Genomic DNA, 13,229 nt, shown 5'->3' with positions numbered 1-13,229 from the left:
TTAACACAAAGTGCCAGAGAACTTATTTTGTTCTTTATCTTTAGTGGTACCTGTGAATGCTTATGGTTTGTATTTGATTTCAGGGGCTTAATATATTTGTCTTTTAGATTTCTGCTTCCAGTCCACTGCTTTAAAGGTGAATTTTCTTTTTTTAACTTGCCCTTTAGCGTGAAGCCAGCCGTAGTGTAGGAGTGTTTGTACCACCGTGTCTTGGCACATCCAGTGAAAGGTTTTTATTTCGAGCTCTAGATATAGTTTGTCTTTCTTTTTTTAAAAAAGGAAAAAGGAATAATCTCAGAAATAAGTTTTAGATTATGTTCAGCTACAAAGCAACACACCTGCAACTATCCAGGATTCATTGTCTTTTGCAAGGGCACTTCAGAGGGGTTTATATTTGCAGTTAGAACACAGACCTCCCAAGTGAAGGCTGAATTAGTTTTTAGTTTAAGGTCCCAGGCATAAGCTTCCAGCCACAAGCAACAGCAAAATAGTCATGTTTGGGGCAGCCGTTGGACTGGCACCATCGTCTGCAGGTGCTTCGAGTGAAGGCATTGGACTGCCAGTATCAGGTGAATCGCTTCCTCTAAATTCAGTCTCAGAGGCACTTTTTGTTGAGGAAGCGATTGTTATCCCCGCTACACCTCCAGTGTTTCCTTCTGCCTTTCCTCCGACAGACGCTCCATCTTTTGGGGACTGGCGGTCTGAGGCGTCCCCGTCTGCGGTCTTGTACCACTGGCACTGGAAGTCTTTTTTCCAGATCTCAGCCGGATCTGGTTCAGCTGTTTTAATGTCCGTGTCCGGCTGATCTGTGGACTTCGCCGTCTCTGCCTGAAAAAGGAGAGAAAATAGTGTTCATATTAGTCCACTCTGATGCATTTATTTTCATCGGAATGAAAAGACCTTTTACAGTATCAGTCTGGTCTGCTGTAAATATAAATTTTTTTATATCACTGATATTGAAGTCTTTTGCAGTTCCAGCAATATTCATCCTTTTTATTTATCTTTCAACTTTACAACAGTTCCAACCAGCAAAAAAACTGACAAAACACATGTTCCTGTGTTTAATGGTGGAGGACCAAACTCTGATTTTCCTCAGTTGCATCTTAGCCACTGTTATCCTCTGTGCTTACTAACTGGCTAAACACTGAGAATCCTCGGGCAAATGATGCTCCCTGCTGCCATTGTTTCTTTTTTTAAACAAAGCATGCTGAGTTGTCTTTTTCAGCCTTGCCAAAAATTAGTTTTTCTCTCTCCAACCTCCCATAAGAGACCATAAGTTTGGAACGTTTATCTCTTTTATTTAGCCTTTCACAACATGCACACAGACTTTGTGAATCAGCTGTTAGTTGGCAGAAAAGGGGAGAAATTGGATGAGCAATCTGACCTATTTTTAAACAAATTTGATTTTATATAGGCATATATTTATATCTAAGCAAGATTAAACAGGCCTGTGTGAACTTTTGTTAATAGATTTCTTTAGAGTGGGCATCAGGCTTGTGTAATTCACACAATTGATAATAAGTGGGATACAATGCAGAAGCCAATTTTAAAAATCCAGCGCTAAAACATCCAAATAGAAAATCTTCCCTGAAAATGATATTTTCTTACCTTTTCGGTCACTTTTTCTGCCACTGTGGATGGGGGTGGGAGATGGAGATAAGCAGAGCTGTCTGGATTTTGACGAACGCATCGACCCTTCCCCTGGCAAAGAGATGCTGAGCAGAGCTGAGTTGCCATGGTAACATTGACAGTGTAGGGTCCCAGGACTTTACGGACAAACTCTGCCAGATCCTGGCACTCTCTCTGGGATAAAGACAGGCAGAAATGGTGACATCAACAGGAGGCAGGAACAGTGTTTTTACAAAAGAAGCTGTGCATGTTGCTTTTATGAAGACAAGCTTTTTTAAACCACCCCAGCCAACATGTGCACATGTACAGAATATATTGGTTATGCTCAGGTGCAGTACCAGGCATGTGCCCAAAATGGACATCTTGTGTGGAGTCCACTTAAGCTACTTCAGCTAAGGAGAACCCACATGGGCGAAATTAGATGGAAGTACATTCATGGGCTCAAAAAAGAAACAAACACAGGGGACCCGTTTTGATTTAGAAATGAATTGTCCAGTGATCCTGCATCAAACTCACATGGACAGTTAACATTATGTGGGCCTCATGGGCCCCACAAACAAATGAAGCCTGAGATGATGCTCTGGGGTGATTTAAAACAAAAACAAGGCAGACATGAAAAAAAGTAGACCAGTACCAGCACTACAATCACTGAACTGAAGTCCTTAAAAGAATAACAGCATTTCAACGTTTGTTTTTACCTCTATCTTTGTCTCACTTCTCTCCCAGATGACGACTCCTGCTGCTCCCGTGGCGGCACTTTCTCCGATAGTGTTGACTAGATCGGCCTGTTAAAACCAAAAATACATGGTATGAAAAAGATGCAGCAGAGCAAACTCCTCCCCAATTTTAAGTTACACACAATTTCAAGATTCCAAGATAAATGATTTGTATCAATTGTTATGCCTTACCTGTGATAAGAAGGTTTTAGTTGAGGCATAGACACTCTTGATTAGAGGGAATACAGGTAAATCAAACTCTGCTTGGGCCAGAGATGATACCCGAAGTGCTTCTTTTATTTGACCTGATAAATAAAGCCTGGCTCCAGAGGTCCCACCCTATAGAAAGATATTGCACACACTTTTACCTTCCAAGTACAACATAGTTATACAGTGAAATGCTCAAAGAGCACTATACTGTCCATTAAACCTTCTTTCAGAGGTTTCCACTTCTTATAAACAACGTGCTTACTTGAAAAGATCTCACTTCAGATATAAGAAAGTAGTTTGAACTAAATTGCCTTTCTGCAGTTTGTTAACTCTCCTCTGTACGAGATTCCTGGAGTCAAAAGTGTATCCACAAACTTGAGCAAGGAGAAAAGTTCCCACCACTTCTAGCATTTTTCATATAATTTCATATAATTTCATAATTTCCACCTACAGCAGATGTGTGAAAAGTCAACTCACCTGCAGCTTCTCTAGGGTCAAGAGGGGGTAGAGGGCAGAGCATCGTTTCCATAACCACAGAAGCTGGTCATTAAGGGCCATCTCTGCAGGAGGGCACCGGCCGGTGTAATTGGCTAACATGACTTGAGTTGGGTCGCTGTAGCAGCCTGGGTAAGGGGAGAAGCCCCACAATGCTTTGGGCCTTAACCTTTTGAGCTCCCGTAATGTCTCCGTCATGACTGACTGGGCGGCTGCCTCAAAGTCCACCTGTGGAGAAAAGAGGTGATCTTTCAGTCTCCTCCAGACGCTTTCTAGTTTTTGCTCTCAAAATTTCCTGTTGTTCAAAAATTAGGAAAAGGTAAATCAACATTACTGATCGTGAATTAGCATTAGTATGAAATATTCTCAGTTGAGGACATGTCATTTTACTATGTGACACTTAAACAATGACAGGTTACCACATGACAGGCTTACAGGATCATTTGCAAGCAAAATGTTGAAAAAGTTTGGTTAATTTATGGTCTGGAATAATTTTAGAATTTGCAAAGAAGAACCAAGGAAAATTGATTAAATGTTACAAATCCATAAGTTGAGCCAATGGTATAAAAAATGCAAATCAGCTTCAACCCTTGCTCTTTTACAACTGTGACTTTCACGCTGTTAGGTTACCAACTGTGGTCAAGTGTCATGTCATTGTAAGTACCTCACTGTCCATAGTTCACCCTTTTCCGCCGAAAGTTCTCTCTTAATTTCTTTTCAACCGTTTTACACGCATATCCTTTTCATGCAGCTTCCTTCTTTTTATTCTTATTTTCCCATGTTCTCCTACAGCCTTTTTAGTACTCTACCTCTACTACTTATGCCTTTAATCCCTTCTTACCTGTGACCACTTCTCGACTTCTTCAGGGTTCCAGTTGGGAAAGAAACTCTTCATTAGGTTCCTGGATGCCTCCTGATACATTGCCTGTTTCTCTTGGTTCCTGGACCATTGGGGGAACCACTCGGCCCAGCGCACCACCCCCAGCCCGAGGTATCGGGGGGCTGGCAAAGATGTCTCCAAGTCTTGCTGTGTCTTCTGGATGTGGCTGTCCAGGCGTGTGTGCTGCGGAAGCCCCCCATTGACAGGTGTGTTTTTATCTACAAAATATGGGTAGTTCCCCAGTGTGTCTTCATGAAAGATGGCGACACGGCCCTCCCGTTCCATTCCGAAAGATGTGAGATCTGGTCGGCCGGAGCAGGAAGAGTCAGGGATGCCCCAGAAGATGATAAAAGGCTGTCCAGACAGGAGAGGAGGACGGGCTGGCTGGGGTGGACCGGCCTTACAAGGGCCAACAAAGGCAGTGAGCAACAGGAGGATAAGGACAGCCGATGAAAACGTTGTCCGAGCCAGCAGATTGCTAAGTGGCAGTTTTGGCTCTGGCTGTAGGTCTTGATGGAACTGCGGTTCCGTCCACGCCATTGAAGCGGCTCAACCCTTCGGGCCGTCACAGTCGATCATGTTGCTGAAAAACAAAGCAGGAAACAAATGTCTGTCAGTCTCTGGATACAGTCTCTCAACCAAGTTTGTAATCAAGCTTTTAAGTGCTGCAAAAGTGCCTTGTATTCATAGAAATGTTTTATTTTGCAACATTTCTTTGCTTAAGATCAACTAAAATTCAGCAGAATATAATACATTTATTCCATTGAATTTACCTGATAGCTGCACTTTGTTGATATTTTCCATTCTACATTGAATGGGTTAGGAACACATTTAAAGTAGAAAAAGTAACAGGTGTAATCTGTAACTGTGAAATACATTCACATTCAAAGAGAAGTGCTGCTTTTATTGTCTTGGATTTTTTTTATTTGACTTTAAAGGACCAGTGTGTATGATTCAGTGACATCGAGCGGCAGCCCCCCCACACACACACACCAAGGCCCGAACTACAGAAAGCATGAAAGTCCTGCTTTAGAGCTCAGAGTTTAGCTGGTCTTGTCTGGGTTGCTGTAATTACTTTGTGGTGCCACGTGCTAGAGGGGTGAATGATATGAATAACTGCAGGCATGCATCATGGTCACGTGTAATAGCAGTGTAAACCCCTGTTAATGAGGCTTTAAAAGAGAGCAAGTATTTAGAGAAAGTCCTGATTTTCTGACAGATGGTTCATGTGCTACATTAGGTTTCCAAATGCTGTTTAAGAAAACAACCGACACACCATGCTCCATCTGTGAATCCGTGTCTCCCTCCTGATCATCAAAATGCAATTTTGTACACCGTGTTCGCTGAGCATTCTTTACCGCAGATAAAGCAGGAGTAGCCGGTCTCTTTTAAGAATTCTGATCCTGTCCTTTTTAGAGCTGATTTGTGTTTTTTTTCCTCATCTTCAATCTGACTTATTTTTTTAACCTCTGCAAAATCCTTTGCACTGAACTTGCAGAGTTGATTCTTCTGTTACTTTTAATCAGGTTTTGCCAGAAAAAAAGTTTGGCAGTTGTCGTGTGTTAGCTGTAGGTATACTTTGGCTCGTCCCCATACGCCACCAAAATAAACATATTGGTGATAGAATAGGTATTGTTTGTAATGGACCAGCAAATGGGGGAGTTTCTCCATCACAAGAAGGTAGTCATTACTGCACCTTATCAGGAGACGTTGAGCTAACTGGGAGGGAGAAACGCTGCTATTCCAAACTGCAGAATTGCACTTAGAACAAAACTGCAGCACAAGATGCAATATTAAGCTGACTTTTTTAAGGAATTTCATGGCTAAAGATGTCACTGTAGCAGCAGGAATAAAAAAAAGTAACATTTGTAATGGATTTATCAGTTTGAAATGAAAGTGTTGAAAGATAGGCGTCTCATCATTATTTAAAGCAAATCTGCCAAAAGCATGCTATATTTGAACTATGATCATGTGCAACGTAAAAAAAAAAAACAAACAAAAAAAAAATTCTGATTTAACTGTTTTAAGAAACTTTTTTCTACCAATTTTTCGAGCATAATTGAGACGTCTTCTTTTTCAGGATAAGTATGTGTCATGTTTCCGCTTTCCAAATCAGGGGCTCTGAGTAATCTGAACAACGTGTAATGTTGCGATCCAGTCGGTGAGTCACAAAGTTAGATTCAGTTCAGCCCTTTTGTTAAAATTGTTGACAGTTTCGAAAATTGGCCCCATAAAGATGACACATTTTTATGACATTTTACGTTTTTCAGGTTGTTTTTGTTCACCAGGAAATTGTCACACTTTGGTGGCAAAAGTTCGACAATTGCTTGTTAGCGGTGGCAACTCTCCTCAGGAGCACGCATAGCCGCATGCTCTCTAACAAGCCATTAAAAAGGGAAATGTTCCACTGTGAGAAGTCACTGGTGGAGACATAATGGCTACATTTTTAAATGCCACGTATTCCTGTAACGTACAATGTGCTGCTTGCAATAAATACAAACAAAAGAGGGAACATCGGCTCCCTTTACCTCCCATACACTCTTGCACATCTGCTACAGGTGTTTGTAATTATCCCAGCTCTTGGATGATTAGAGGTGTGGATTGATGCGGGAAAATACATCATGTAAACATACTGAAACACGAGAGGAGAGTGAGGCATGTTTATCAAGCAGGTGTTATGAGCAAAGAAGTGATAGAGTTTGCAGTAAAATCTTAAGTAGTTATGAGCTCCTTGCTCTGTATGTTCAGCTATTTGTCTCCAGTTACATTTTAACACTGTGCATGATTAGTATCTAATTGACTGATTAAAATACAGCTTCAGTGATGCAGGTTCATTTGCACCTTCACTGTGAATTGTGTTTAAAAAACCTATGAGATGTCGCTTACATTTAATTACAACATTTAACAACTTAACCAGAGAGAACGAGCTGTTTATAAAAAAAAAAAAAAAGAAGAAAAGAAAAGTGTTTTCAGTAGACTGTCAGCTCATTTAAAAAAAAAACTGCAAATAGAAATTTCTTGTAATCTATTAGATTGCTTCTTCGGTGTATTGCAGGACTTTAACTGATGTTGACAGGTGTTGAATAAGCCTCCAGATAACCAACATTTTAAGCCAGTAAGTCCGCTGAGGTCAGAGGTCGTACAGTGTCCTGCGGATACTTCTTCTTTTCTAAATCATTCAAGTAGAAATGTTTGTGCAAAAGAAAAGAAGCGAGAGATAAGGTTGTGATGACTTGTTGAAATCTTTATATTGATTAAATGAGGCAGTTTGAAAAGGAGTAAAGCTAAATGTAAGTAGAAAAAGGTGTTGGAATTAAAGTTGGCAAGGACAGTGTCATAAATTGGTTGTGAATTCATTTTTGTACCTTAATGCAGAAATTATTTAAAAACATAGTTCTGTAAAATCACATATTTAGACTAATATTCAGAGAATAGATGTTGTAACAAACTTAAAGACAGAGTCTTCCGGTACCTTGTTTGTACATAGAGCGTAACCTTGTTTCCAGTGTTTCTTCTATTTTAAGGTTAGTTACTCAACAAGTATTTCACATTTGCTACATTTGCTGGACGACAACCTAAAAAGAGAACAAAGAGCTTTGACAAGATCCTCCTGGAGATGATCAATTGAAAGCAGTCATGTATGATTCTGACTGTCCCAGTTATCTGGTTCATTTGGTGTAATTGTGTGAATCGTGCTTTTTTTCAATTTATTATCAGAAACACCTGCTTTCTCGACAGTGCCATTAATCTGACCTACAAATGCTGCTTTCTTTTTCTTTTATTCCTACAAGCTGAAATCCCACCATACTGCATGTATGTAATCCCTCACTTACTGCTTGTTGTGAGCAGTAAATGTGAGAACCGGCTAATCTGTTCCGGATAAGCCTCTTCTCTGTGTTTACTTTTCTCTTTGGTCAGAGGTTGATCCTGTGCCTGCCGCCTCCACTGCTCAAAGCAAAAAAAAAAAGCCAACAACACCACCTCAAACTACATGTTACAGAGTCCTTGAGACGGCATTGTTGTTCAAATGTTAGCTTTTCCAGAATTAATGAATGAATCCAGTCTTTTGATTTTTAATGTTTTGTTCCTAATAGTGGATTTAATTATTTGATCACTTTTTTTTTTCTTTAAAACTTATGAATTATTCTTTTCATTCCTATGCCCTACAACCAAGAGGGAATTGATTATTTCTCGGTATAAAACCAGCATTTCAGATCTCCTTCTGTCTCCTGCTCATTTTTATCTCACAGTTCTTGCATCTGCTCCTCTCCCATGAAAGCCACCACGCTGTGCCAATTACGCAAGGAAATGCAATGTTTTAACCTGCTGGGAGTTTGATTTGATCCTTTCATCATCAAATAATGTTTTTTTTTTTTTTTTGCAACAACACAATCCTTCAGAGTCTCATTTAAAAACCTTGAAAATTGTGTGCTGCTATCTACGGTAAGCTGCTATCCATCGTTAAAACATCTTTTGGACACAGTTTACTAAATCAGGTTTCTTCTATGTGTTTTTTCCCTCCCCAAACAAGGGGGGGTTGTGATGTTTTCACATGTCCAGCCTTTAAGAGAAGGTTTATGCCTCTAAGGTGTTATTATGCCTTTCCAAAGCACCGTTCATGCTGTTCTGGTGCATTGTTACTCAGGAACCAATAGAAAGACTCAATATGGATGTGAAAGCAGCTGGGATTAGAATGATGAATGTGTCACACCAACCCAAGGCCAATAAAAGAACCAGTTTAGTATGGCTGCAGCAAGTCACTGTTGAACATATAGTTAAACGGATTAGGTAGGAGTCATGGTACGTTTGATCACAAATGAGCAGTCCTCACAGGCCCTTTTAGCATATTTTTAGAAACTATCTTTGTATCGTTTATATATTTTCATGAAAGTTGCCGCAGTATTTTTCCCTGTTCTTTTTTCTGATCTGATAATGTAGTGCATATAATGTATTATACATTAAACAGTATGCATAGGGTTGCAGATAGTACCCTGACAAATAAATGATTAAGAACATATACAGCAGCCAAAAATGTTCCCCATTCAGTTTTAGGGCTTTGTTGCTCTTCTTCCATTTTGTGATCACTGCAATAAAATCTAAAAAAATAATATGAAAGTCTTAAAAATCACTAGTCTTAAAAGTAATTTAAAGCCTGTGTTGAATGATCGTAAAGGAGTTATGTCCATTTTTCACAAGCTGACTAAATTTCCTGCTCTTCTGGAGTCGTGAGCTGAACTTGAAGTTGTAAAATAGGCGTCAGAATGTAACAGCTGCTGGCCGGTTAATAACACCACTGAGAACTCCTAATTCCTCCGTCACACATCGGCTCCAGAAACTCTGGACTTCACTGTTACTCACATCCTCCATGTTTTGTTAGAAGTTTATTTTGGATTAACATTAAGAACTGCTTATAGGGCCAATGTTTCTCCAGTTTTTGTTTTTGTAAGGGCTGTTACCCTTGATGTACTGACGGTACATTAAAAAAGAAAAAATAATTAAAGAACACCAAGTCTGATAGCCGTGTCTGGATTTAAATATTAACAGTGAAGCAAAAACTTTCCATGTCAGAGGTACAGTAGATGCAGCTTCATGTGAAGTTAAAGGAGAGAATGTATGCTTCCACTGCAAATCTGAACAGTCACTAACAGTTTTTTTTTTGTTGTTATTAGTGACTTCAGACGCCCCATTGTGCTCTTTGTTCAACGGACAGTATAAAAGTTATATCAGACAGTTACTTTTCAGAGATGCTCGGCATTGCAATTAATACAGCCTTAAAGTCTGAGATAAGGTCCTCGTTTAGCTGTAATATTGTGATGTAATAAAAGATACAATGCCAGGTAACAGTAGTGCATATTGAAGCTCTAACAATATTACTGTTTTGTTTAATTAAACTTCACAAACTAGATACCCAAAACGTAACTGTCTACTTGAATCAAACACACATATATTTCAAAGGTAAACAGACTGTAATGTAGTTTTAAATCAGCTTTAAGAGCATTTTACACAAAGATTTTATTAGGATTGTTTTGACAAATTGCTATTCGGTATCTGTTTACATACAAGCAATCGCTTATAGGCGGCTTTTAGTTTGTAAATTACTGACTGTTTCGAGCAGCTCTTACTGACCTCTCTCATGTTAGTGCATGTTGGCAACACGTTGCATTCAAGGGGGTTTGATGCAGTTTAACAAACATTTTCAAATGCATACGCTTGTGGAATGTTACATTTTACTTCTTTTGCCCATTATGTTTGTGACGCTGGTGTAAACCCACCGTTTCCAGTGGGAGTATTAACAATTTGAGGCAGACTGGATGATGTGCATTTGTGTTACAAGTTTCTGTCTTTCTGCAGAAACAGAAGCTCTTTTCACACTTAAGATTTATAGCATTCATGGTGTTATCGCTTTATTAAACTGACAGCATTCAGTTAATCAGATAATGACACATTTTATGTATATTTTAATGTCCTCGTGAGGACATGTCTGTAAGAGAGAGCCGCAGTGCGCACATGTTGCCACTCACCGGAGGTTTGGCATCACATCTACTTAAGGTGTAATACAAAAGTCTTCACTGAGTCAAACTTTTCTCTCAACATGTCATATTATGAAAGGAATGGAGCCTATGATTATTCATATTAGCATGCAGCGTGTATTGTGAGTGTGTAATGAGAGCAGCTAAAGATATCACTTTTCTACATGTTTAAACTTACAATTACAATTATGAAAGATTCCGATTGTCGTTTACTCGTGAGGGTCGATTAGAGTAAGGAGTGTAGTTGTTATCAACATGTTTGACCACAGTATGTGAGATGAGAAACCGCAGAGTAAAACTCAAATATTGATGGCTGTTTCCACAGTTTTGTGGTATTTATTTGTAAATAACAGATTAACAAAGAACAAATTTTTTTTTTTTGAACAGCTGATTAGATTCGACACAGAGTTTGTGTTCTGACATGTCAGTGTGACTGCGACCGCTGTATTTTTGTTGAAAGTGATACTTGAGATGTCGACCTTGTCTCGATTGCAGTTGAAAAGTGCTACTACCAGCATAGTTAGCTTGCAACAAATTAATGAAACACAGTACATCTGAAAGGGGCTTTGGATAGTTAAAAAAAAAAATAAAAATTTTAGGTCCCTGTTGCTAGCAAGTGACATCATGAATATGAAACATTGACATGCAGATGTGTTGGAACTGACAAACCTTATTTTAGATAGGTTGACTCCACATTGCGTCAGCTTAAAGGGGGGCTGCTGGTGATTGGTGATAAGTGTTAGGTTTAGTTGGATCAGACAGTAGATCAAGCAGATAGAAGATTCGTAATGAATTGCATACTTTTGGGTTTAGGTAATTGGTTTTAAGAGATGTTTTTGCAAGTCTGGACAAGCTGCATTTGCCTACCAAATTTAATTAATAAATTCAGTGGCATACTGAGGCCTTAATTTCTGCATTGATTGTTTTTTCAGCAGCTTCTCCATGAAATGATGTGGTATATGTTATAAAAAGTGACAAACCGGTGCGTAAGAGTACCATTTTTTCTCTCACTAAAATTGAGGCTATTGTATTTGAACATTGTCACTTAACTTCTGCTGCTTGACCTCAGGGGAATGCATTTCTCTCACCATGTGAGTTGAGGTGCCAGTAATTGTTGGGTTAGTTCTTTTTTTGGCCAGTCACAATGATTACAAAATTGTATATTCACAATTTTTTGAGCTAATCTTCATCATTTCACATAATTGTAATAATCGTTTTCTCTCTGTTGTTTAAAAATTGGGGTAGGTGAAACTCACAAAGGTGTCATTTTTCCACATGGTTTTCTACTGTTTGATAAAGATGACTAATGGATTTGCCGCCCTTTAAATGGCATCATCTTGTTGTACCACTGCTGAAGACATGACATTATCTGCCATACACAAAGCCTGAAAGGCAAACAGAAACTTGTTTTTCTTTTTGTACTTGTATTTATTGCCAGGAAATAGCTGTTATTCTTCATCAGGTATACATATATTATAGCATTTCTAATGCTGTTTTAAGCAATAATAGTGTAATAAAAATTTACGAGAAACATTAGCTTAAAATTTTGTAATCTTGATAGTCTTAGTCCTCTTCAACTTTTCTATATAAAGTTTTCATGAAATGCCCATCAAAGGCCGCATTTTGCTGCTTTATTAGTTATGCAAAACCAAAAGTGCATACAAAGACCCTAACGTATTGTATAGTGTACAGAGTATATAGGACATGACCTGTCCTGCTCTGGCTGTGACTGGCTTATCCTAACTCTAAAGCTGTTTCCGCACATAAACAGATTTTCAGGAGAACATGCGAACAGTTTGGTCCGGACTTTTCGCCCAGTACCTGTTCATACACGTGATTCACAGTGAGAGGCTTTCTTTCTTCCTGCTGGAGATGTGTTCTCTTGGTTAAAAAGGTTGGTGGTGGGGGGTAGCGTCTGTCCGGAGCGCACACTGTCTTACCTGCTGATTTTTCCAGGAATTTTATTAGGGCTGGATGGAAAAATCTTAAGAAGTCCAGAGAGAATGCCGTGGACATTTGTGTTCACTCATGCCACCACTGGGGAATATTTCTAGAATATTTTAGGATTCCTGGGTATGTGTAAAAATGGTTTAATCAGATCAATCAAACAGATCATCATGCGTAAACCTAACCAACCAGTAGCATGAAAGGCTTAAAGTACCTGCTAGTCAGAAAGGAAAGCTAGTTATTACTTTTTCCATCCTTGGAACATAATTTGACCAGCAGCATGTGACTGAATGTGATGCATGGGATGGGACCAGATTTGGAAGTGTCTATTCTTAATTTATACTGAAAAGTAAGTGCGCCGCACCAGTCAATGAGATGTAATGTGGGGCTAAAACTTTCAGATTTTGTGGGAGTTGTAAAGCCACACTTTTGCCAAAGTTCAACAAAACATAAACATTTCCACAGCTTATGAACACATCATGATATGATGGATGATGAATACGACATTTGTACAAATAAAGATGATGAAAATAAATGTAATAATGAAAGTAGTGATAATGACTTTTTCAGGGTTCTGTGGATTAGTTATGAAAATGGTTCAAAGGCTATAGGTCATGCTCTAAAATGTATAGTTCATAACTGAGGTGACGCTGATTGAGGTTTCTTTGGTTAAAAAATAGAATCAGTGCAGTGAGAACTGCAGTGTTTAAAATAAACCACAACAACCACATATCTTTGCTTAATTAAAACGACACAGGTTTTGTTTTCTTTTTTAGATTGTTCACAAAATGCCTCAGTTGTGAAGATATTAATATAATTTTT

At 38.9% G+C, this 13,229-nt stretch overlaps 1 protein-coding gene across 1 annotated transcript; it reads right to left on the bottom strand.

Annotated features, from left to right (window-relative positions):
• Positions 1 to 444: 444 nt before the first annotated feature.
• LOC140271883 (hyaluronidase-2) lies at positions 445 to 4,470 on the bottom strand. The gene is made up of 6 exons (XM_072367191.1): positions 3,892 to 4,470; positions 3,033 to 3,278; positions 2,538 to 2,684; positions 2,316 to 2,414; positions 1,609 to 1,803; positions 445 to 828 (listed from the first exon to the last, which is right to left on the bottom strand). Exons 1-6 carry the CDS (start codon positions 4,468 to 4,470, stop codon positions 445 to 447), a joined length of 1,650 nt encoding a protein of 549 aa, XP_072223292.1.
• Between the last annotated feature and the right edge of the window lie 8,759 nt (positions 4,471 to 13,229).

This window comes from Leuresthes tenuis, unplaced genomic scaffold, assembly GCF_036924035.1.
Source record: "Leuresthes tenuis unplaced genomic scaffold, fLeuTen1.0.hap1 SCAF_16, whole genome shotgun sequence".
NCBI classification, from domain to species: Eukaryota; Metazoa; Chordata; class Actinopteri; order Atheriniformes; family Atherinopsidae; genus Leuresthes; species Leuresthes tenuis.
Note: the sequence above shows the minus strand (reverse complement) of the source record. Positions and strands in the feature narration are given on the sequence as shown.